Source organism: Pelodiscus sinensis, chromosome 23 (assembly GCF_052426305.1).
Source record: "Pelodiscus sinensis isolate ZL-2025 chromosome 23, ASM5242630v1, whole genome shotgun sequence".
In the NCBI taxonomy this organism is placed as follows: Eukaryota; Metazoa; Chordata; order Testudines; family Trionychidae; genus Pelodiscus; species Pelodiscus sinensis.
This window is the reverse complement of record NC_143074.1, coordinates 1,764,113-1,789,344: the sequence shown is the minus strand read 5'-3', so window position 1 is coordinate 1,789,344 and position 25,232 is coordinate 1,764,113. Positions and strand designations below refer to the sequence as shown.

Sequence of the window (25,232 nt, the reverse complement as noted above, 5' to 3'; positions counted from 1 at the left end):
TGAGTTTTCAAGGTGTTCTCACAAGGAACATGTCGGGTTGGGCACATGTTGTGTCTGCAGGGAGCAGGAAAAGTCTAGCTATGTACATATGCTGCTGCTCTGCTGGTTCTCCAACGCTGGAACACAGAGAGACCACAATCTACTTCACAGGACACACACTACGCAGTTCCCATACACTGCTCCGCCCCTGGGCGCATGGCGCATGCACAGCCCTGCCCCCCGGTGCACCTTACATCTGCAGTTGGGTGCACGGTGCTTGATTGCAGCTCTAAGGGGCGCCATGCAGACACACAGCATCCCTTGCAGCTGCTATCAGGTGCCTCCCATAGGTTGGTGCCCTGGGCAGCTCCCCGGTTATCCCCCCCTTAATCCAGCCCTGGGAGGAGAGGAAAAGCTACTTTTCCGATTAGACTAGAGGGCTGTGCCTGCAGTTTGCTTCGCTCGCCAACCCCTCTCCCTGGAGGCTTTGGCAGCCAAAGAACCTGATGAGGTCATTCTGTTCCACGCAGGAAAACTTTTTTATATTTAGAGAGATGATTCTGCAATTGATTTGGCCCTCAGTGCGCCGAAAGAAGTCGTTGAATCCTGCTCCGAGCAGAGTCAAACAACCAATTACAAATTGCAATTCCTTTTCACCCAGGAGCAAAGAGCTGCCAGGAGCTGTTAGCCAGAGGGAACCACATGAGCGGCTGGTACACCATCTACACCCACGACTGTCATGCCATGACCGTGCTGTGTGACATGGACACGGATGGTGGAGGATGGATTGTAAGAACACCGCATAATGAAGCTCACTGGATATTTTTTCTTGAACACCCACCAATTTCCAGGCCCGGGATGGGAGGTGCCCTTAGCCAGGGGGCTGTAGCTCGGAGAAAAGCACGAGGGCACAGACTCTGATGCTGTGAGCTCACCCCGCTTAGCTGAGCAAAACCACGGACACTCTGCGGGCCCTGCTAACCCCCCAACCCTCCCCAAAGTCTCCAGACACCTGGGCAGTGGGCACAAGGGGTTTCATGGAGGGAGCCTGGAGCCTTAGAACCAAAAGACCCCGTCTGAGGGGACATTTGTCACTGGTACGACACAGGTCCCCGGATTCCCCCTTCTGGCTGTTCTCTGCCCGGCTCCCGGAGCCTCCTCAATAGGGGCTGGAACCAGGATTCCTGCTTCCTTCCACGCTAGTCACAGGCCAGCGGCATCGGCTGCTGCATCGCTCTGGCAGCTTGTGCCTGAGTGAAGAGAGCGTTCTAGGGAGCCGAGGTGACAAAGGGTTTGACCCCTGTATATACGTCCCACTGACACTCTGCTGTGCCTGTGACTGTCCCAGGAGAGCCTCAGGAATCCGATGAAGATCAGGGCCCCATGGTGGCGGGGGCTGGACAAGACAGACCGAGAGACAGTCCCTGTCCTCAAGAGCTCACAATCTCTGCAGACAGGGCAGGCAGAGGGGCGACAGAGGGCCGAGGCCGTGGGACTTACCCAAATGGCAGAACTGGGTGTAGAACCGAGTCCTGATTGCCAGGCCAGGGCTGTACACTTTGGAGCACGTGACCCTTTGTTGCTGCCAAGCTACACTGTGATCCTCCGGACAAGCCCTCTGCGCTAGTCCCCTCAGGCTGAACTGGAGCTGACACTGTCCGTCTCCCCAACGCTTTGCTGCCTCGGGGTTTCCAGTCTCACGCTCTGTGTGGGAGGGTGACAAAGTGGGGTTTCCAGCTAAGAGTCTCCCGTTCCCCTGCAGGTGTTCCAGAGACGGGCGGACGGCTCCGTGGATTTTTACCGGGACTGGAAGTCGTACAAGATGGGATTCGGCAGCCAGCTGTCAGAATTCTGGCTGGGGAACGACAACATCCACCTGCTGACGTCCCAAGGTAAAGACATCAGTGATGCTTCCTTTCCCTAACAGCCCCCCACGCAGTTACAAGAATCAGTGGGTGAAATTTTGTGATGCATGTGAGGCAGGCGATCAAACGAGATGGCCATAATGGTGCCTACAAAGTGGGGCCTGGATTGAGCTTCAAGCCTTGAGTGGCTATAAAAACCATCCATAACAGTAATAAATAAGTTTGCTGTAAACTGTTCTCTCAAGGACGCCAGGAGCTGCGTGTTGATCTCAGAGATTTTGACGACAACAATCGATATGCCAAGTTTGCGTCATTCATAATTGCAGGCGAGTCTGGCAACTATATGCTGACCGTTGGATCCTTTCTAGGAGGCACAGCAGGTAGGTTCCAGGAGGGTCCTTTATGGCGGGTGGCAGATGGAAACGTGGAAAGCCAAAGGGACGCAGGATACTCGGTGGCAGAAGCAAATGGCAATGTGCCGGGTGGAAGTGATGTCTCTCAGGAAACACCAGTTATTCTGCTGCTGAGCTAGCGTAGGAGACACACCGGATCTAGGGACAACAACATGTATCGCGTAATATCAGCCCCCGGCCTAGTGAAAGCAGCTGTGCAGAGGTGGGCACAGCTACTGCTGGTTACTTTCCTAAACTGGATCTTAATGCCCCCGAGAAACGGTTGGATTAAACAGAGTAGTGGCACCAGAGGTGGTACACGTCACTGAGTGGGTGGAAAGGTCCCATTTCGTGCCCACTGCAGCCGGACTCCCAAATACCGAACCAGAGAGTGTCTGTAGCATACAGAGTCTGCTGCGCATCACTGCGGGATTGCTGAGTTACTCCTAGAAAGGGGCAGCAAAGGCCATAGGAAGAGGGGCGTTAAACGCATTAGCAGCAAGAGAAAGATGAAGGCAAGGCAGAGCCTCACACGCGTAGCACTCCTGGGGGCGGAGCCACGCTCCCGAGGCCCAGGGTGCACGAATGGCTCGGGCCGGCTCTGCTCAACACACTGTTAACAAGGGGGAAGGAGAGCAAGCGCAAATGTATGGGAGGGGGGAGGAGGAGGAGGAGTTATAATATTCAGATAAATTAGATCTAATTAAGTCAGCAGGAGCCAGAGAAACAAATGTTAAGGCACAAAGGAAACATGTCTGCACTAGGAAACTATTTCAAACTTAGTAAATTTGACTTCGTAACTCCTGGTGTAATAAATTCAAACTACAGTGTTCACAATATGCAGAAGCCTTGAAATCAGTCCAAACTCCGTTAATGTGGATGCGCTACCTCAGACTTAGAACCTCGGGAAGCACTGGGGAGTAATTTGTTCAAATTAATGCTCAGAATTAGCATTACTCCTGATGAAAAGCAGGAGTACAGATTTCGAATTCCGTGGCCCGTTATTTTGAAATAACAAGCTTGGTAGTGTAGGCCAGGGCGTAAACAGCGAGCTGAACCAATCTTAGAATCCTCAGTCATTGCGGAGAAAACTCCTGGAGGATGAGCGAGGTATCAGAAAACCGGAGAAGGGTGAACATGGCACCTATCTCCGAAAAGGGGAACAAACGGGATCCCGGACCTGTGGACCAGACAGCCTAATTTCGATATCTGGAAAGAGACTTGAATTAGGAAACAATCAATTGTTAAGCACCCAGATTAATTAACAATAACCACCATGCATGTCTCATGGAAAAGGGCAAATGTAGTGCCCATCAATGAAATGGGAAGTAAGGAGAACCCAGAGAATTTCAGACCAGTCAGCTTCACTTCTGTGCCAGGAAAGATAATGGAGCAAATAATTAATCAATCATTTTGCAAAGATCTAGAAGATAACAAGGTGATAAGTAACAGCATGGATTTGTCAGGGACGAATCATGTCAAATCAATCTGATCGCTTTCCTTGGCAAGATGACAAACCGTGGGAAAGGGGAGAAGGAGCTGACGTGGTATATCTAGATGTCCGTAAAGCGATTGTTACAGTCTCACATGACCTCTCGACTATCAAACTAGGAAAATGCAATCTAGCTACAGCTCCTATAAGGTGGGTGCATCGCTGGCTGGGCAGCCAGTCTCAGAAAGCATTATCGATGGTTCCCGTCATGCTGCAAGGACACAGTGATATGCGATGGGACTGGTTCTGGTCAATATCTTCATCCAGGGTTTAGGCCCTGGCACAGAGAGTACACCTACGAGGGTTACAGACTATCCCAAGCTGGGAGAGGCTGCACATGCTTTGGAGAATAGGATTGTATTTCAAAATGATCCGGACAACCCGAAGAAATAGTCTGAGGTCAATAGAATCAACTTCAGTGAGGACAAATCCACTGCAGTCCACTGAGGGAGGAACAGTCCGTTGCACACACATAAGTGGGAAGTGTCCCTCCAGGAACGAGTGCTGAGGAAAAGGGGAAGCAGTAGATGTGATATCCTTTGATTCGATAAAATCCCACATGCCGTTTGGAATAAGCCCGGGGGGGAGGGCGGTTGCTCCTGATGATCATTCTGCAAGGGACATCCCTGCCTAAAGGTCACAAGGAAGAGAGAGAACATGCCTGTATCCTGGTGGGAAGCTGCTTGCTGCCTATGGGCTCTTCTCCCTTCGGGCTGCAGGAGCCAGCTCATCATGGGACCACACGTCACAACCGCTTCCCAAGATTTCCTGTTGGGCAGGGTCAATTCCAGATTCCTTCCCAGCTCGCTTGCCCGCGTCTCTGCAGTGACGCGTGGGATGCCCTGTTGTTTTGGCTCCCTGTGATAGCTGCCCATGTCTTCGTTTGGGCCGCTGTCACTGGGCGCTCGGGTCATTTCCCCTTCATTAGGGCTGAGGAAAGTGCCCTCTGAAGAGCTTCTGTGTGGGTGACTTTACCCTGACATTGGTGGAGTCAGTGTACGTGGGATATGTTTAACCCTTTCTCCTGAGGAGCACAAATTCTCCATGGCTCCCCCCAGCCCTTGCGAGTACTAGGAACGCAGTCTTGGCACACCAGCATTTTGGCCTTGATGGCAGCTCCATACTCTGATAGTCTGTCTGCTAATTGAAGAGTTTTCTGCCCGGTCTTGTGTGGAGATGCTCTCAGAACTAGGCCTGGTGAAAAATATTCCCCACTGGAAGTAGAACTGCCGTCTCACTCCTGACCCCGGGGAGATTGCTGCTGTCTGCTGCCATGAGAAATTTAGCAACTCCCTGCAGGATTGCCAGACTGTCTGTGGCAACTCAACTGTAAACGTGAAAAAAAAGAGATTCTCTCACCTGGCTTGTCATTGAACAAACACATAATAGAGAAATCCAATTGTTTCCGCAGGGGATTCCTTCACCGAACACAGTGGCATGATGTTTACAACCCAGGACCGTGACAATGACAAGGCTTCGGGAAACTGCGCTGTAACCTTTAAGGGGGCCTGGTGGTACACGGGTTGTCACGAATCCAACCTGAATGGGTTATACCTGAAAGGGGACCATGAAAGTTATGCTGATGGGATGAACTGGTATTCAGGGAAAGGGTTCCATTACTCCTACAAGATGTCTGAGATGAAAATTAGGCCTGTGTAACCGATCAGGGAGTTAGTTACCATGATTATACTTAGCTCTTCTATAGCAATAATAGGCTTGTGATAATAACCATTTATCTGGAGATGACACTACAGACCTTCTCGTTAGGCGCCAGCCCGTGGGCACATGTGGCTCGTCTTTGCTTTTGGGGTTGTTGGTTTCCAATTTTAGGAGATTTTTTAACAATTCCTCTCCTTGCTAGAAAGTATCAGAAGATGCTATTTTCTTTTCTCATTTCCCAAAAATGTAGCTTTCTATAAAGAAAGAAATATGGTCATTATCACGTCAATATTTTCAGCGATTGCTCAATAAAATATTTTATGATTTATTCCCTGCCAAGCAATACATGGCGATGTCAGTGATAATTCACGGAAATGTCCCGGTGCTTTTAAAACTCTGTTTGCCCACAGAAAATCTCTCAGTTTGCAAACTGCCGGCCAGGGCTGTCTCGGCCCTGTCTCCTTTCCCGGCCGGCTCTCTGCTGTCTGGTGATTCCATTCCTGGCAGCTCCTAGCACTGCCACGCCCTTCTTCCGGGGCTGCGCCACTCGGTACCCGCAGATGCTGCATCCGCCCCGGGAACCTTCCCCTGGGTGGATAAAGCAAAGGCGGCTGGAGGGTTCCCCGTTTCACATTGGTTTGTGCCCACAAGACTGGTCTGGTCAGCAGCAGTGTCCTGGCTGGGGAAGGGGCCAGTCTGACCATGTGGTGCCAAGGAGCGCGCAGAGCAATCTCAGGCCAGGCCGAGACTAGAAAGTCCCAGGGCTGAGCCTGAGCCTGCAGGGCCTTGTGGGGCAGGACTGGCCGCCCCTCCCTCACCCGGGGCTCTGGTGCCCGGGGAAGGTCGAACGGTCACAAGGCCCACGCCCAAATCCCTCCCACTCCACGTGCCCGTAGCCGGGGGACAAGCCCAGGGGCCCGGATCAGCTTTCAATTCGTCCTTGCTGCTGCGCCGCCTGCTCGGCTCCCGTCTCTCCCCACGGCCCCGGCCGAGCCCAGGCCCTGCCCTCTGCTCCCGCCGGCCCAGGCCCCGCACCAGCCACAGTCTGCACCCGCTGTGGCAGCAGAGCCGGCGTCCGCGCCGCGGGCAGGCACCGGGGGGGGCCCTCTGGCCGAATGGAGGCCCTGCCATTGGTGGCCCCTCACCGGAGCCCCCTCTTGGGAGCCCCCCTCTCTGGGCCAGTTCAAATGTGGGCAGTGGGGCTCGGAGCTCGGCTCTCCCTGGGGAGACAGCAGGACCCGAGCCAGGGCCTGAGCCTGCCCCAGCTACAGCCCTGCCACGGCCATCTCCCCCTCCGGCTCGGCACCTAGGCACCTTCGCTACGGCCCCTCGGTCCCTGGCAAGGGGCCGTCTCAGGGCGGAAGCGCTTGCCTGGGCTGTGATTGGTCTCACGCCGGGCTGGGAAATGGCGGCCCGTGGGCCGAATACAACTTGGCAACCACCCGATGGGCCGAGGCCCTGTGGGAGCTCGCTGCCTGGCCCGCCCTATCCCTGCATACCCCCACAAGCTGGGGGGAGCAGAGGTTTTGTGCGCTGCCCTGCCCCCAACGCAATCTCCAGCTCCCACACCGACCCGTGCGAGCTGCCAGTTAGCATGACGGGCAGCATGAGACACCCCCCACATCCCTCCGGCTCACAGCACTCAGAGACCCACATGGCCCCACAGCCCACCACCCTGAGTGGCATGCTGGAGGGACCCACTGGGCTACACGCTGAGAGCCCCCTAGCTAGGCACCTCCAAGCCAGAGCCTGCCTCTTGCACCCCACGCCGTCCCTCCTCCAACCCTCTGCCCCCCCACCCTTCTGCCCCGGTAACCTAGCCCTCTGCTCCCCCATCCCACCCAGACCCTGACCCCACGTTACAGCCCCATCCTGCACCCACATTCCCTCCAAGACCCCAGCCATGTGCCCCCGTCACCTCCCCCAAGCTCCCTTCTGCACCCAAACCCCATCTCCAACCCCGCTCCTCTTCCATTAATAGCATGGAAGGGAGGGGACCTCCAGCACCTCCCAAATTCATGGCGTGGCCTCCAGCAATAACGACTGTCCGGCCCTGGTGTAACACCAGCTTTTTGCAGAAGAGTCTCTTGCTCCAGAAGGAGCTGTCTACACGGCCCCCTTCTTGCACAACAAAACCCTCTTGCGCAATGCCGCTATGCCAATTATTTGCAGGAGTAACGGCATTGCACAAGAGGGGTGGTTCTTGCGCTAGAAGGGGCAGTGTAGACAAGGCCCGCATGCTGCAAAAATGGCAGCTCATTAGGTATGCAAATGAGGCTCGGAGATATTCCACACTTAACCTCATTTGCATATTTCTCGTGCAAGAAGCCACGAGGGTAGACATAGCCTTTGAGTTAGGTTTCAAGCATTAACCATTGTGAAAAGGGTTTAGTTAACTGAATGGCTAGACTGTGTGTGTGTGTGTGTGTGTGTGTGTGTGTGTGAGAGAGAGAGAGAGAGAGAGAGAGAGAGAGAGAGATCAGGGTGACAAGGTGATCCTGGGAGCAATTGTAACCTGCGATTTCGGGCTGAGCTCTACCACAGATTTCTATATAGGTCCTGCGATGACTCAGGAATCTAAGCCTGGAAGAGCAGTAGGTGCCCACATGGCAGCGTCTCAAAAGAGGCTTTGAATAACACTGTCCTTCAGGGCCTCTGTGATTCGCACTGCCGCTTGCTGTGCGCTCCTGATTGACCTGGTGTCCAGCTGCTCAAACTCGCTGCCTCAGCCCCCCACCTTGCCGGAGAAGCTTCACGCTGGAGGAGCACACAACACACTACCAATACAAAGGGAATGTTGTGGTCACTGAGGTCCAACCGAGTGAGGAGATGCCTGAACCGCCCCATCAAGCGTCCTAAGGCATACACCACCATTTGGCACTTGCTCACTGGTTATTGACCTCTTCCTTGCCGGGGGCCAGTCTGCCCAAGAAGGGCTTTGTGAGCCCTGAGACCAAGGGGAGGAGGAGATTGGGCTACTGCTCCGGACTTAGGGCAGTAGGGACCTGGCTGCCAAGGAAGCAGGAGGCTCCCTGGAGCTAAAGCAGAGCTGGGGAAGGCAGGCAGGCAGGGCTAGGGGAGCACAATCCGAGTCAGCTCCCAGACTGCAGGGCCTGAGACAGGGCACACTGAGTAAACAACCACCCCCGGAAGGGGGCTCAGAGACTGATGTGGGCACTGCTGAAGGACGCTGTCCCGAAGAGGACGCCGTATCCGGGAGAGAGAGGGGAGACCCCACCAGAGGGAAGGCACCCAGCTCGCAAGAAAGTGCTAATCCCCAGGACAGACGGCTGGTGGCGCTGCGGTGGTGAGTCGACCCCCTCAAAGATGCATTCACAGCAGTGTTGTGAGCAGGACATGAGAAGGCATTCTTCCGCTCTACTCTGCGCTGGTTAGGCCTCAGTTGGAGTATTGTGTCCAGTTCTGGGCACCGCATTTCAAGAAAGATGTGGAGAAACTGGAGAAGGTCCAGAGAAGAGCAACAAGAATGATTCAAGATCAAGAGAACATGAGCCGTGAGGGAAGACTGAAAGAACTGGGCTTGTTTAGTTTGGAAAGGAGAAGACTGAGAGGGGATGTGACAGCAATTTTCAAGTATCTAAGGGTACGTCTACACTACAGCGTTATTTTGAAATATCTTATTTCGAAATAACACATCTACACAAAAAGTGCATTTCAAATTTTGAACTAGCGCGTCCACACTGAGTGGACACTGAATTACATTGCAGGCTGGCCGAAACCAGGTCCAGCAGGGCATCAGGTCAGGAGTTTATTTGTGTGGCTGCTGCGTGAGGCTATCTGAGGCTTGTGCTTAAAGGAACCCCCACCCTGGGCAGCCAGTTCTCGGCTTGCCCTGCTTGCTTGCCTACCTCGCTGAGGGACAGCAGAGCATTTGTGTCTCTGCGTGCTCCGGTTGCCCTCAGTCGGGACACCACAGCACTCTGCAGCATGGAGCCGGAGCTGCCCCTGGGCACTCTGGTGCTTCTCATGAACATGGTGATGCGAGCCTGGCTGCACTTTCTGCAGGCTGCCATCCAGGATGTCCATCAGGGGGGCTGTCAGTATCCAGGAGGCCCTGAGGGAGAGCTTCCACCCTGAGGAGCACTAAGAGCCTCCCTGGTCTGCCCCACTGGGGGCTTGTGCCTCGTTCCTCCCTCACATCCTTCCACTTACCTCTTCCCTAACTCCCCTTCCTGATGTCAAATAAAATACATATATTTTCATGTATTTTCAACAAACTCTCTTTATTTAAAAAAAACTGGGGAGGGGGGACGAAACTGGTGAGACTGGGGAAAGGAGGCGGGAGAGGGGAGAAAAGAGGGTAGGAGAGGGGAGGGAGGTGGAAGGGGGAAGCAACAGGAAGAAGGGGGAGGGGAAGCTCAGGGCTCAGGTTTGGGGGTCTTGCCGGACCAACTTGATTTTCATGCGAACATGCTCCTGGGTTTGCATGTGGCCTTTGGTGGCCAGGCTGGCAGCTATCCTGCCATAGACGGCCACGTTACGCCATCTAGTGCGGAGATCATAGACGTTGGGGGCATCCCCCCTAAACTTAAGTAAGGTCCACCCTAATCTCCACCCTGAACCAGGAAGGCGCCCACCTTGTCCAGGCCCTGGCAGGATCCTGGGATCTGGCAGACTGCTCCTGGGGGGCGGCGGAGGGCTGGCTGCCAGTGGCTTGCTGGCTCCTGTTTTGGGGCCACTGGGTCAGGGGCAGTGACTGCTGGCTCTGGGCTGGCTGGCTTGGAGCTGGCACAGGAACTGTGGCAGGAGTCTACCCCTTTAAGGGCTCCGGGGAGGGGTGGGAGGAAGAGGAGTGTTCTTGTTTGAGGCTGGAGTGGCCACCAGGGCACCCTGGGAAGGCTGGAGGCCCCCATTTCGAAATAAGTGTCCACACAGCTCTTATTTCGAATTAGCTATTTCGAATTTGGCGTTATTCCTTGTAGAATGAGGTTTACCAAATTCAAAATAAGTGCTCCACTATTTCGAATTTATTTTGAAATAGCGGTTTGGCTGTGTAGATGCTAGTAACGTTCATTCGAAATAACGGCTGTTATTTCAAATTAACCTTGATGTGTAGACATACCCTAAAAGGGCATCATAAGGAGGAGGGAGAAAACGTGTTCTTCTTGGCCACTGAGGGTAGGACAAGAAGCAATGGGCTTCAACTGCAGTAAGGGCGGTTTAGGTTGGACATTAGGAAAAACTTCCTAACTGGCAGGGTGGTTAGACACTGCAATATATTGCCTAGAGAGGTTGTGGAATCTCCATTACTGGAGATACTTAAGAGCAGGTTAGATGGACAGCTGTCAGGGAGGGTCTAGACGGTGCTTGTTCCCGCCGTGAGGGCAGGGGCCTGGACTCAATGACCCCCTCAAAGTCCCTTCCGGTTCCAGTGTTCTGGGATTCTACTACGGCATCTGTGTGGGCAACCCGGGCACCCAAAGATTCAAACACGTTGCCTCCCCTTTACCGTACGCTAAGGGGGAGAGACTAGACGAGTGCTCTATGGGACGCTGCCGACGTGAGCCCACAAACACCTGCTGCAGAGTTTTGGACCCAGGGGACGCCGTTAGCAGAGCCCAGAATGGAAAGCGGCCCACGGTGCCTCGCTCTGGGAGTCGATGGGGCTGCGCTACTTCGGACGGCATTCGATTCTTCCCCGCAGTGAGGACACGCACATTCAACTTGGCGCCGTTGGGTGCTAGGAAACCAACCGTATTGGATTCCACCTTCTCTCGTAGTGTAGACGTGCCCCCCCATACAGTCTCACCATAAGCCGTAGCCTCAGCAAATTCTATCCACTTCCTGTCTGAGGCTGCACAATTCTTTATTAAATCAGTATGACATGCACTACGTCTCAAATCCACCTGTTTCTACTACAGTTGTCTCAAACGTTCTGGACAATGTGTCCCTTCCCTCCTCTCCCACCTGCACTCTCTGTATCCGCCCCAGGGCTTGGCGTGTCTCCATGGAATGGAGGTGTTTTATTCCCTTTCACTATCTCAAAGTTTATCAATTCCGTCTGATCTTTTACTGCCATGCTAGGACACATGTACCAAGAGAAGGAACGCGTTCCCCCATTCGAAAATTTCAGATGGACCTTTTCATTCTCCATGGTCCCTGTGTTTTGTTCCAACTTTTAACACCAATCCCTGAAACAACATAGGCCCCGCTCAGCTCCCCCATTAGAGGCTGTTCACTCCCCGGGGCCCTCGGTCTTTTCCAACTTTTAACACCAATCCCTGAAACAACATTGGCCCGAGCACCAGTCTGCAGCTTGTCGGTTGTGACAGTCCCACTAGTGTCTAAGGAATCGTCATTCACCTGCCCCTTCCTCCTCAGGGACAGCTGCCAGAGAGCGTCCGGCTCCCTTCTTGCATTACTGCACAAGCAAAGGGTTTGCTTCCCCTTGCGGAGTCGCTGACCCTGGGTGCGGACGGGGGCGCAACGATTGTCTTTCCCACTGACACTGCAGTGCTCTCCGAACGCTGGGCACCCTCCAGGCCACGTTCCCACCACATCTTGAGCAGTCCCCAACGTTTTCCCGACAAACTCTTGAGCTTTGCTTCTCCGTGCATCTTTCCTCCTTTGTCTGCTGTTCCCCTGACTGGCTGCTTGCCAGGTTTGTGCCACCGCCCAGTGTGGCAGGATCCCCTTTGCTTCCACCGTTTCCACGGGGTTGTGTGATTTCTGCTGCCAGGCCCAGTCTCACGGCGGTAGCCAGACTGAGAGCCATGTCTTCCCATAGCCCCTGGGCGGCTTTGGAGCGCTGGTGCCACGTACAAACCACAACAGCCCAGTGGGAAGTGTCCTCGCGCTTCCCCAGCACAAAGAGAGGGACCATCAGACCAGCAGCTGCCTCCCGTTGCGCAGACTGGAATCCCGCAGACACGCCTGCACCGAAGCAAAGGCACCACGGCAGTGATCTGCCGTCTGGAGCCTCCGCCAGGCTGCAGTCCCTGAATGCCCCACGTGCGTATGGAAAAAGCAGCTGTGCTATATCGGCAGATACAGCCTGGGCATGCGCCATTGGCCTTGACTGTTTCTCTGACACGGGCACACGTAGCACTGCCGGCACTGGGACACCAGCTCCTTCCTCCCCTCCCCTCTCCATTTCTCGTGGCCGGCCAGGCTGTAAGGGCTGGGGGCAGCGAGGGCTGGAGGCTGGAGCCAGACCCATGCGGATGGGAAATCAGGCGCACGTTGTGAACGGTGAGCGGGGTCAGCCCCGGAGCCATTGGCCAAGGGAGGGGCCGACTCCCCGCCACCGACTGTGGTACCGCGACGACTGGCTGCTCCTCGGCAAGATCTGCTCTGGGGTCATTCTGGGGTGCGCTGGGGCCTGAGAGGCACAGGGGGGCAGACCAGAGGGGCACAGTGGTCCCTTGGTCTTGGAGCCCATCCACCCGCTGCTGTCGGCGCCTGGGGGCGAGCACCGCACGGAGCACAGCGGGGCCCGTGTGACACGAGGCCTCCCGTGGCTACTGCCCCACCACTAAGAATCGAGCAGGTGGCTAGTCAATGCGCCCAACCCTGCTCCCCGGGAGGTCAGCGGGGGGCTTGGGCTGGGCGCAGTGGGTCAGACCGGGCTCCTTCCTGGGCGCCCTCTTTCAGTCTGTCAGCAGACACAGTCCCCTGCACCAACCCTGGGAGCAACGATTCCGCCCGGCTCCGTCCAGTAACGTCCCTGGGGCAGCAGTGGCTGCTGCTCCCGTCCCGGCCACGTCCTGCCAGGCCACGGCGTCAGCTGCCGCTGTGACCGCTGGAGCTGCAAGCGCCCAGTGGGACCGGCTGGAATGTGGGGCGTGGGAAGGAGGCGCTGGGATGGGCCAGGCAGCTCTTCCCTGGCCCCAGGCTCCCTCCTCCCTGCACATAAAAGGCTCCTGGCTAGCAGGGAGAGGAGAAGGTGGGAAGAAGACGAGTGCAGCGGCCACTGCAGAGACCAGCCCCAGCCATGGGGAGAGCTGCCCGGAAATGGCTCGTCCCGCTGCTCTGTCTAGCAATAACGGTCTGTCAGGCTCAGGACACCTGCCCAGGTGAGGGACAGACAATCCCTGTTCACAGCTGCATTTCAGCCTCTGCTCCCTGCCCAGCTGGGCCCTGCAGAACTGGGAACTGGGCAGCAGTTCTGTGGTGCTTTGCCTGCTCGCGGTGCCATGTAACAGCTTCTTTGTACAAAACTACTTGGTACAATCTAACCTGTGTGGCAGAAGTGCACAGCACAGACTGGAGGGGTGCAAAAAACAGGCGCGGTTTTTGCAGATTATTTGGTGCAAATCTCTTCTTCTCCGGTAAGAGTCCTCAAAATTGGATTGCACCTCCTGTACCTCATCTTCATTTCCAAAATTCTAGCCTCTCTGTGTTGTAGCTGGGCTGTCTGTCTAAAGCTCCCAGCTCCTTTGTATCTTGGACCTAAATCATTTGAACATAGTGACTGACAGCCCCATGCAGTCTGCTAAGCCAAAGGCTAGAAAATGAAATGTCAGTCCTTAAATCCCTGTTTCATTAAAATAAACATGGCCGCCGCACTGTGCCGACAATCAGACCCCGATCGGTCGGCTGGGAAAGCCTTTGCCGACCGATCCCTTATGCTTCGAGAAACGAGGCTTACAGCATAGGTGGCAAAGGCTTCCTCAGCCGACCAATCCGTGTCTAGACTACCGTGCTTTGCTGGAAGAGCTGATCGTCGGCACAGGGCGGCGGCCATACTTACTTTAATTAAGAGGGGATTATTTAAATCCCCTCTTCTTTGCCGATGCTGGGTAAACTAGTTTACATGGCTCCGTCAACGGACCCATGTGGTCTACACACCCTGTGTAATCCTATGACCTTATGGAGGATTTAGTCGAACGTGTGCAGACCTCATCCAGGCAAACTCTCTTTGAAGGGAAAGGGAGCCCTGCTGAATTAGGGTTGAATTCTGGTGTTGCAATCTCTGCTCCTGCTTTCTCATTTCATTTCCTGCAACTCATGGTCATGTGGAAAATCATTCTCTATGTACAATCTATGGCAGAATGCGCTAGGTTAGGAGGCAGTTTCTATATCACAGAAAATATTAATCCCTCCACATTTTGCTTGCCTCAAGTATTTCCAGTGTCCCTGTATTTCTCCACTGATGTCTCCATAGATAATTTTATATTTCACAAGGTGTATAATATAGGGAGGGCTCTGTTGGATTAAATTATATTCAATTCTTAAAAATGTCTTATCTGAGCTCATAGCGATTTTCAAATTAATTTACCTTTAGACATTTTCTTCCCTGAACAGCAGCTCTTTGTTTTTCTCTGTGGTTCATTCTCCTTTTGTGTCTCTGCAGTTAATTTCTCATGAACTAGTCCAGTGCCGCATCGGCTGGGTTGCAAACACTGCCCAGGCTTGTGGACATCAAAATTAACTCTGTAGTGATTTCTTTCAAACACAAGTTCTGAATAACTGCTTTTGAACTTTGGCTTTTACTGTAACGTAAAACCAAGATTAGCAGGAATGAGCCAACGTGCGGTATCAGAGCATTGACACAAATGCGTAACTGGCGGGAATGGTGGGTTTATTGCTCATGGAGGAAAGAAAAGGCAGCAACTATCCAGGCTTTTGTTTGCTGGGTTTCTCCCTCTGGGTTTCTGCAGAACGTTTCTGATCCGGAGAACCGAACAACCACTGATTACGGGTTCGTTTCTTTCCCCAGAGGTGAGCTTAGTGGGCCTCAACGGTACCCAGAAAGCCTCCTTTCTCCAAGGCTGCAGAGGAATTCCAGGCACTGTGGGGCCCAGAGGAGACCCAGGAGCTCCAGGAGTAAGAGGTGTGTTCCCGGCACTGAAGGGAGTAAGTCGTGGATGGTGCTGATGTAAATGGGAATTATTGTTGCGTTGTGTACAGACATGGCAAGGCACCCACATGCTGTGGTGGGCGATCGACGTTTCAGAATAACCAGTTTTTGAAAGATTCTCCATTCCCTTCGGAGGGTCTGACTGGCAACCAAGCCCCCTGGTTCTTTCCTCATCTCTGTCACTGCTTTGCTGTATGACCTTAGTCAAGTCACTTCCTTTGAGCCTCATTGTTCTCCTCTGTACAATGGGAATAACTATCCTTTGCTTCCCAGCGGTTTTGAGAGGCTCGTTTCAATGCTCTGAGAACTTTGCATGAAGGACTAGAGAAGAGTACAACGTGATTAGTATCACGAGCCATGGCACGTTGAATGGGTGCATGTAAGCATGATTGTTTATCAGCTTTGATTCCCACACTACAGCATGATGTGCTTGTCCCACTGACTTCAATGGCCTTCCATGCAAACATCCCTGCTAGGGGATCCTGACGTGAGAGCAGGTGCCAGGGGGCCGGATGCAGATACGTTGTTTGAATTTCGACATGGATGGGTCATTGCAATTTGAGCCCAGGGGGCAGGGGGATTCACACACTCAGTAATCAGGATTCAGTCAGTTTTCTGTGTTTGCAGGAGAACAGGGAAGCCAGGGGATCCCAGGAAAAGTGGGACGAACCGGCTCAAAAGGTAAAGTAAAAAGGGCAAAAGAGCTTTGTTTTCCTATTATGTAACCTAAAAAGAGGAAATTTGTTTTGAATAAAATATTTAATTAGCGCTCTTTATCAAACACCAGTGCGTATAATATCTGGGCTCCAAAGCCACCCTGGCTTCCCTTCCCTCTATTTGACATCAAAGGGTTTATTATTCCACCACAACTTCTGTTCTGCTCCACAGCCGAGATCGGGGAATCTCTGACCAGCCTTTCCTGTTTTATCTTTTGTTCAACCAGGAGAAAGAGGTGCTGCTGGCCCCCCTGGACTGACAGGTGAGAGTCCTGCGATGGTTCTTCCCACTGCGGAGCCAGGCACCCTGTGGTGGTGTTCACGGTGACAGAGGACTTGAGACCTACAGTCTCCCTGCGCTGTTTCGTTGGACTCTTTTCCCTTCCAGCTTCTTGAAAGCAAAAGCTGAAATGGAATCGGTGCCAGTTGAACAAGATGTGTCCTCGTGTCTTTCCCTAATTGTCAAATAAAAAAAAGCGGTCTTCCAGAATGAAGAGTTGGAACATTTCAAAACGGTGAATGAAATATTAGCTGGAAAATTGTCACCGAGCTCCAATTACAATGTCCAATATGTCACAACGTCCTTCGCAGGCACAGGAAATAGGTCCCACTGCAGAGTAGTAGACAAAGCCTAAGCCTGTTTCAGTTCAGCCAGTGCAGAAGACGAGATGAACGCAGTACTGCCAACCCCAGATGATTGAATATCTTGTTCAAAAGCTTCAGAGGGGGAGCCGAGGGAGCCCGTAACAGGAAAAACTTCAATAGTCTGGCAGCACCTTAAAGATTAACAAAACCTGTAGATGGGATCACGAGCTTTCGTGGGCACAGCCCACTTCTTCAGATGACCAGAGTGTTGGAAGTCCAGATCCAAGAATAAATAAGGGAAGGTGGGAAGGAGGGAGAAGGAAAAAAAATGGAGGGGAGGAAGAAAATAGAGACAGCGAGTAGATAAGCTACAGAGGGATAGCTGAGTTATTCTGTCACAGGAAAGACTTAAAAAACAGCCCCCAAAAAGGGGCTACTAGACTATTCGTTCTTTAAATCATGATGTTATGGACAAATAATATTCCTGGTGTTCTTTTCATTTGCTTTCTCCATTTTCAGTGTCTATCTTTGATAATATTTGATAATAAAGGGTTTATTATTCCAACACAACTTCTGTTCTGCTCCACAACCAAAATCGGGGAATCTCTGACCAGCCTTTCCTATTTTATCTTTTGTTCGTCCAGGAGAAAGAGGTGCTGCTGGCCCCCCTGGACTGAAAGGTGAGAGTCCTGCCGTGGTTCTTCTCCTCTGTGTCTCCCTTGAACAGCCCAATGACAATGAAAATGATGTTCTGAAATGGACAGTTGGAAACATTTTTCTGCTTTGCTGAAAGTTTCTGACAAAACATATTTTGTTGAGTAAAATATTAGCTGGAAAATTTTCCCCGGTTCTAATTATAATCTCTGATGCTCTATCTCATAAGGTCCCATGCAGTCATGGGAAATAGGCCCAAAATGCAGTGTAGACATAGCCAAAGCCTATTTCAGTTCCGCCAGTGCAGAAGGAAAGATACATGCATGTTGCCAAGCCCTAATAACTGACTATCTTGAGTCAGATTCACAAAAAATCAGGGGACTGCTCTTAGAATCATGATATTATGGACAGATAACAGACTTGGTTTTCTTTTGATTTGCTTTCTGTTTACAGTGTTTAGGTTCTACCAGGGTCACATTTTTAAGCATCCTCCACAGCCTCAAGGGCTAGAAAACAGCTTTTCCTTTAAGAACGAAGGCTGTAATGATCTCAGACCCATATGGTCCCAGCATGTCGGGCTTTCAGGAAAACAATAATTATCATGAAACTTGTGACAAAACCGTATGAGTCGGCAACACTGTAAATGCATCACCTGAGGCCCACAAAACCAACATTAACAGATTGCTCAGAGTGTAAGGGGTGCATGGCTTTCTCCTAGCCCCGTGCACAATTACACCCACGTGATTGCTGTGGTGAGAGGTTGAATTATGCAGGTGGCATCTAGGCAAAACACGGATTTTACACTGAGTTCTATTTTTAGGAAGTAAAGGAGTCTCAGGAGATCCTGGACCCGATGGAATACCCGGTGAGACCCTCTGCACTCTCCCTTGTACTGTGCGCATCATTGCAGTTTCATTTCTTCAGCTTGAGGAGCTCTCGTCTTGGCTAGTTATCACGTCCACAGTATCAAGCTCACTGATTGTTCTGTGAGATTTGGGCTTTACAAAGGGAGAAATAGCCCTGCCTGCAGAAACAGGTGCCATCCATGTTTTGTAACATCCAAACCAACGCTAGGCAGAGCACCCTCGGTGTTAAAGAGAACAGCTGAAATGTAGGTGAAATCTTTAGATCTGGATGTGTATCCTGGAGAAGGTTACTGTCTCCTACCTCCCTTGTATTTCCAATGTACTGAGACTATGAATCACAAGACATGGATTGTATTTAGATGTCCGGTTAAAGGAACTACCTTTTATTTATCAGGACTTTAATGGATATTCTCCCATTGACACTTGGATTTTTTTAAATATATTGAATCAAATTCACAGCTAGCGTAATCATATGCAACTCCCCTGACTTTTTCTTTGCATTCATTGCTCCTGTGAACTGAACAGTAATTAATTTAGTTTATTAAGGACCAATTTTTAGCTATGCAAAAGGAGCCTTATGAAAAGATTACAAAATAGTGTTGGCTATATAATGCGAGCCGTATTGATGGCTCAGGTTAGAAGACTCAGAGCCCAGATGTGTGTGATTCCATTTCCACTTGTTTTTTATTTATAAGCCTTTTCAGCATAACTACTACTTCGCTATCCCGGCAGTCACTGTAGCCAACTGCATAGTTTAGAAGACAAAAGATAATTTTCTGGATACATTTAACTTTCCATTGTGTTTCTTTTCATGTCCAGCGGAGGCAGACATCTATAAAATGCAGTGTCAGAAAGGTGAGAATTTCTTATGACCCTAAATGTTGTCTCATTCCATCCAGAGAAGTGAACATGAAAACGCATTGGCACCAAACAAATTGAAAAAAACCCACATCTCTGCTTGACCCATTTTCTTCTTCTCAGGCGATCAGCAAAAGGATTTCGGTCTATAAAAATGAGTGCGGTTATAGTTAAGAAGTGGCTTGTGAATTTATGTGGAGACATGTCTCAAATGATCCGTGCACTGGCAAACTGTTTCTTGAGTATTCCTGGGAGGATCTGACATTCTTTGGAGGAAAACGGTCACCCGAGTGACATGATAACTTGAAGCCCTTCTGGCTCAAACATGGATTTCAAATGGCTGTACGGGCATTTGCAGTTTAACTCCTTGTGCACATTTCAATTCCCATGAGTTTTCAAGGTGTTCTCACAAGGAACATGTCGGGTTGGGCACATGTTGTGTCTGCAGGGAGCAGGAAAAGTCTAGCTATGTACATATGCTGCTGCTCTGCTGGTTCTCCAACGCTGGAATACAGAGAGACCACAATCTACTTCACAGGATACACACTACGCAGTTCCCATACACTGCTCCGCCCCTGGGCGCATGGCGCATGCACAGCCCTGCCCCCCGGTGCACCTTACATCTGCAGTTGGGTGCACGGTGCTTGATTGCAGCTCTAAGGGGCGCCATGCAGACACACAGCATCCCTTGCAGCTGCTATCAGGTGCCTCCCATAGGTTGGTACCCTGGGCAGCTCCCCGGTTATCCCCCCCTTAATCCAGCCCTGGGAGGAGAGGAAAAGCTACTTTTCCGATTAGACTAGAGGGCTGTGCCTGCAGTTTGCTTCGCTCGCCAACCCCTCTCCCTGGAGGCTTTGGCAGCCAAAGAACCTGATGAGGTCATTCTGTTCCACGCAGGAAAACTTTTTTATATTTAGAGAGATGATTCTGCAATTGATTTGGCCCTCAGTGCGCCGAAAGCAGCCGTTGAATCCTGCTCCGAGCAGAGTCAAACAACCAATTACAAATTGCAATTCCTTTTCACCCAGGAGCAAAGAGCTGCCAGGAGCTGTTAGCCAGAGGGAACCACATGAGCGGCTGGTACACCATCTACACCCACGACTGTCACGCCATGACCGTGCTTTGTGACATGGACACGGATGGTGGAGGATGGATTGTAAGAACACCGCATAATGAAGCTCACTGGATATTTTTTCTTGAACACCCACCAATTTCCAGGCCCGGGATGGGAGGTGCCCTTAGCCAGGGGGCTGTAGCTCGGAGAAAAGCACGAGGGCACAGACTCTGATGCTGTGATCTCACCCCGCTTAGCTGAACAAAACCACGGACACTCTGCGGGCCCTGCTAACCCCCCAACCCTCCCCAAAGTCTCCAGACACCTGGGCAGTGGGCACAAGGGGTTTCATGGAGGGAGCCTGGAGCCTTAGAACCAAAAGACCCCGTCTGAGGGGACATTTGTCACTGGTACGACACAGGTCCCCGGATTCCCCCTTCTGGCTGTTCTCTGCCCGGCTCCCGGAGCCTCCTCAATAGGGGCTGGAACCAGGATTCCTGCTTCCTTCCACGCTAGTCACAGGCCAGCGGCATCGGCTGCTGCATCGCTCTGGCAGCTTGTGCCTGAGTGGAGAGAGCGTTCTAGGGAGCCGAGGCGACAAAGGGTTTGACCCCTGTATATACGTCCCACTGACACTCTGCTGTGCCTGTGACTGTCCCAGGAGAGCCTCAGGAATCTGATGAAGATCAGGGCCCCATGGTGCCGGGGGCTGGGCAAAGACGGACCGAGAGACAGTCCCTGTCCTCAAGAGCTCACAGTCTCTGCAGACAGGGCAGGCAGAGGGGTGACAGAGGGCCGAGGCCGTGGGACTTACCCAAATGGCAGAACTGGGTGTAGAACTGAGTCCTGATTGCCAGGCCAGGGCTGTACACTTTGGAGCACGTGACCCTTTGTTGCTGCCAAGCTACACTGTGATCCTCCGGACAAGCCCTCTGCGCTAGTCCCCTCAGGCTGAACTGGAGCTGACACTGTCCGTCTCCCCAACACTTTGCTGCCTCGGGGTTTCCAGTCTCACGCTCTGTGTGGGAGGGTGACAAAGTGGGGTTTCCAGCTAAGAGTCTCCCGTTCCCCTGCAGGTGTTCCAGAGACGGGCGGACGGCTCCGTGGATTTTTACCGGGACTGGAAGTCGTACAAGACGGGATTCGGCAGCCAGCTGTCAGAATTCTGGCTGGGGAACGACAACATCCACCTGCTGACGTCCCAAGGTAAAGACATCAGTGATGCTTCCTTTCCCTAACACTCCCCCACGCAGTCACAAGAATCAGTGGGTGAAATTTTGTGATGCATGTGAGGCAGGCGATCAAACGAGATGGCCATAATGGTGCCTACAAAGTGGGGCCTGGATTGAGCTTCAAGCCTTGAGTGGCTATAAAAACCATCCATAACAGTAATAAATAAGTTTGCTGTAAACTGTTCTCTCAAGGACGCCAGGAGCTGCGTGTTGATCTCAGAGATTTTGACGACAATAATCAATATGCCAAGTTTGCGTCATTCATAATTGCAGGCGAGTCTGGCAACTATATGCTGACCGTTGGATCCTTTCTAGGAGGCACAGCAGGTAGGTTCCAGGAGGGTCCTTTATGGCGGGTGGCAGATGGAAACGTGGAAAGCCAAAGGGACGCAGGATACTTGGTGGCAGAAGCAAATGGCAATGTGCCGGGTGGAAGTGATGTCTCTCAGGAAACACCAGTTATTCTGCTGCTGAGCTAGCGTAGGAGACACACCGGATCTAGGGACAACAACATGTATCGCGTAATATCAGCCCCCGGCCTAGTGAAAGCAGCTGTGCAGAGGTGGGCACAGCTACTGCTGGTTACTTTCCTAAACTGGATCTTAATGCCCCCGAGAAACGGTTGGATTAAACAGAGTAGTGGCACCAGAGGTGGTACACGTCACTGAGTGGGTGGAAAGGTCCCATTTCGTGCCCACTGCAGCCGGACTCCCAAATTCCGAACCAGAGAGTGTCTGTAGCATACAGAGTCTGCTGCGCATCACTGCGGGATTGCTGAGTTACTCCTAGAAAGGGGCAGCAAAGGCCATAGGAAGAGGGGCGTTAAACGCATTAGCAGCAAGAGAAAGATGAAGGCAAGGCAGAGCCTCACACGCGTAGCACTCCTGGGGGCGGAGCCACGCTCCCGAGGCCCGGGGTGCACGAATGGCTCGGGCCGGCTCTGCTCAACACACTGTTAACAAGGGGGAAGGAGAGCAAGCGCAAATGTATGGGAGGGGGGAGGAGGAGGAGGAGTTATAATATTCAGATAAATTAGATCTAATTAAGTCAGCAGGAGCCAGAGAAACAAATGTTAAGGCACAAAGGAAACATGTCTGCACTAGGAAACTATTTCAAACTTAGTAAATTTGACTTCGTAACTCCTGGTGTAATAAATTCAAACTACAGTGTTCACAATATGCAGAAGCCTTGAAATCAGTCCAGTGTAGGCCAGGGCGTAAACAGCGAGCTGAACCAATCTTAGAATCCTCAGTCATTGCGGAGAAAACTCCTGGAGGATGAGCGAGGTATCAGAAAACCGGAGAAGGGTGAACATGGCACCTATCTCCGAAAAGGGGAACAAACGGGATCCCGGACCTGTGGACCAGACAGCCTAATTTCGATATCTGGAAAGAGACTTGAATTAGGAAACAATCAATTGTTAAGCACCCAGATTAATTAACAATAACCACCATGCATGTCTCATGGAAAAGGGCAAATGTAGTGCCCATCAATGAAATGGGAAGTAAGGAGAACCCAGAGAATTTCAGACCAGTCAGCTTCACTTCTGTGCCAGGAAAGATAATGGAGCAAATAATTAATCAATCATTTTGCAAAGATCTAGAAGATAACAAGGTGATAAGTAACAGCATGGATTTGTCAGGGACGAATCATGTCAAATCAATCTGATCGCTTTCCTTGGCAAGATGACAAACCGTGGGAAAGGGGAGAAGGAGCTGACGTGGTATATCTAGATGTCCGTAAAGCGATTGTTACAGTCTCACATGGCCTCTCGACTATCAAACTAGGAAAATGCAATCTAGCTACAGCTCCTATAAGGTGGGTGCATCGCTGGCTGGGCAGCCAGTCTCAGAAAGCATTATCGATGGTTCCTGTCATGCTGCAAGGACACAGTGATATGCGATGGGACTGGTTCTGGTCAATATCTTCATCCAGGGTTTAGGCCCTGGCACAGAGAGTACACCTACGAGGGTTACAGACTATCCCAAGCTGGGAGAGGCTGCACATGCTTTGGAGAATAGGATTGTATTTCAAAATGATCCGGACAACCCGAAGAAATAGTCTGAGGTCAATAGAATCAACTTCAGTGAGGACAAATCCACTGCAGTCCACTGAGGGAGGAACAGTCCGTTGCACACACATAAGTGGGAAGTGTCCCTCCAGGAACGAGTGCTGAGGAAAAGGGGAAGCAATAGCTGTGATATCCTTTGATTCGATAAAATCCCACATGCCGTTTGGAATAAGCCCGGGGGGGAGGGCGGTTGCTCCTGATGATCATTCTGCAAGGGACATCCCTGCCTAAAGGTCACAAGGAAGAGAGAGAACATGCCTGTATCCTGGTGGGAAGCTGCTTGCTGCCTATGGGCTCTTCTCCCTTCGGGCTGCAGGAGCCAGCTCATCATGGGACCACACGTCACAACCGCTTCCCAAGATTTCCTGTTGGGCAGGGTCAATTCCAGATTCCTTCCCAGCTCGCTTGCCCGCGTCTCTGCAGTGATGCGTGGGATGCCCTGTTGTTTTGGCTCCCTGTGATAGCTGCCCATGTCTTCGTTTGGGCCGCTGTCACTGGGCGCTCGGGTCATTTCCCCTTCATTAGGGCTGAGGAAAGTGCCCTCTGAAGAGCTTCTGTGTGGGTGACTTTACCCTGACATTGGTGGAGTCAGTGTACGTGGGATATGTTTAACCCTTTCTCCTGAGGAGCACAAATTCTCCATGGCTTCCCCCAGCCCTTGCGAGTACTAGGAACGCAGTCTTGGCACACCAGCATTTTGGCCTTGATGGCAGCTCCATACTCTGATAGTCTGTCTGCTAATTGAAGAGTTTTCTGCCCGGTCTTGTGTGGAGATGCTCTCAGAACTAGGCCTGGTGAAAAATATTCCCCACTGGAAGTAGAACTGCCGTCTCACTCCTGACCCCGGGGAGATTGCTGCTGTCTGCTGCCATGAGAAATTTAGCAACTCCCTGCAGGATTGCCAGACTGTCTGTGGCAACTCAACTGTAAACGTGAAAAAAAAGAGATTCTCTCGCCTGGCTTGTCATTGAACAAACACATAATAGAGAAATCCAATTGTTTCCGCAGGGGATTCCTTCACCGAACACAGTGGCATGATGTTTACAACCCAGGACCGTGACAATGACAAGGCTTTGAGAAACTGCGCTGTAACCTTTAAGGGGGCCTGGTGGTACACGGGTTGTCACCACTCCAACCTGAATGGGTTATACCTGAAAGGGGACCATGAAAGTTATGCTGATGGGATGAACTGGTATTCAGGGAAAGGGTTCCATTACTCCTACAAGATGTCTGAGATGAAAATTAGGCCTGTGTAACCGATCAGGGAGTTAGTTACCATGATTATACTTAGCTCTTCTATAGCAATAATAGGCTTGTGATAATAACCATTTATCTGGAGATGACACTACAGACCTTCTCGTTAGGCGCCAGCCCGTGGGCACATGTGGCTCGTCTTTGCTTTTGGGGTTGTTGGTTTCCAATTTTAGGAGATTTTTTAACAATTCCTCTCCTTGCTAGAAAGTATCAGAAGATGCTATTTTCTTTTCTCATTTCCCAAAAATGTAGCTTTCTATAAAGAAAAAAATATGGTCATTATCACGTCAATATTTTCAGCAATTGCTCAATAAAATATTTTATGATTTATTCCCTGCCAAGCAATACATGGCGATGTCAGTGATAATTCACGGAAATGTCCCGGTGCTTTTAAAACTCTGTTTGCCCACAGAAAATCTCTCAGTTTGCAAACTGCCGGCCAGGGCTGTCTCGGCCCTGTCTCCTTTCCCGGCCGGCTCTCTGCTGTCTGGTGATTCCATTCCTGGCAGCTTCTAGCACTGCCACGCCCTTCTTCCGGGGCTGAGCCACTCGGTACCCGCAGATGCTGCATCCGCCCCGGGAACCTTCCCCTGGGTGGATAAAGCAAAGGCGGCTGGAGGGTTCCCCGTTTCACATTGGTTTGTGCCCACAAGACTGGTCTGCAGCGCTCACGCCCGAGGGCCCGGCCCTGCATTGTTACATGGGGGGCAGAGGCCCCCGGGTTGGAGGGGA

At 51.8% G+C, this 25,232-nt stretch overlaps 1 protein-coding gene across 3 annotated transcripts; it reads left to right on the top strand.

Moving 5' to 3' along the window:
* The first annotated feature begins 13,341 nt into the window (after positions 1 to 13,341).
* On the top strand, positions 13,342 to 24,780 carry LOC149521731 (ficolin-2-like). Of its 3 annotated transcripts, none has more exons than XM_089772867.1 (10): positions 13,342 to 13,423; positions 15,070 to 15,183; positions 15,838 to 15,891; positions 17,156 to 17,191; positions 18,004 to 18,042; positions 18,851 to 18,886; positions 19,918 to 20,045; positions 21,020 to 21,149; positions 21,368 to 21,502; positions 24,255 to 24,780. In XM_089772867.1, exons 1-10 carry the CDS (start codon positions 13,342 to 13,344, stop codon positions 24,500 to 24,502), a joined length of 1,002 nt encoding a protein of 333 aa, XP_089628993.1. In that variant the 3' UTR covers positions 24,503 to 24,780. The 3 variants fall into 3 exon arrangements, with proteins under 3 accessions (XP_089628993.1, XP_089628991.1, XP_089628992.1); XM_089772865.1 differs by having other exon boundaries at positions 17,995 to 18,042; XM_089772866.1 differs by lacking the exon at positions 18,004 to 18,042 and adding an exon at positions 16,154 to 16,189 and having other exon boundaries at positions 17,156 to 17,197.
* The last annotated feature ends 452 nt before the right edge of the window (positions 24,781 to 25,232 follow it).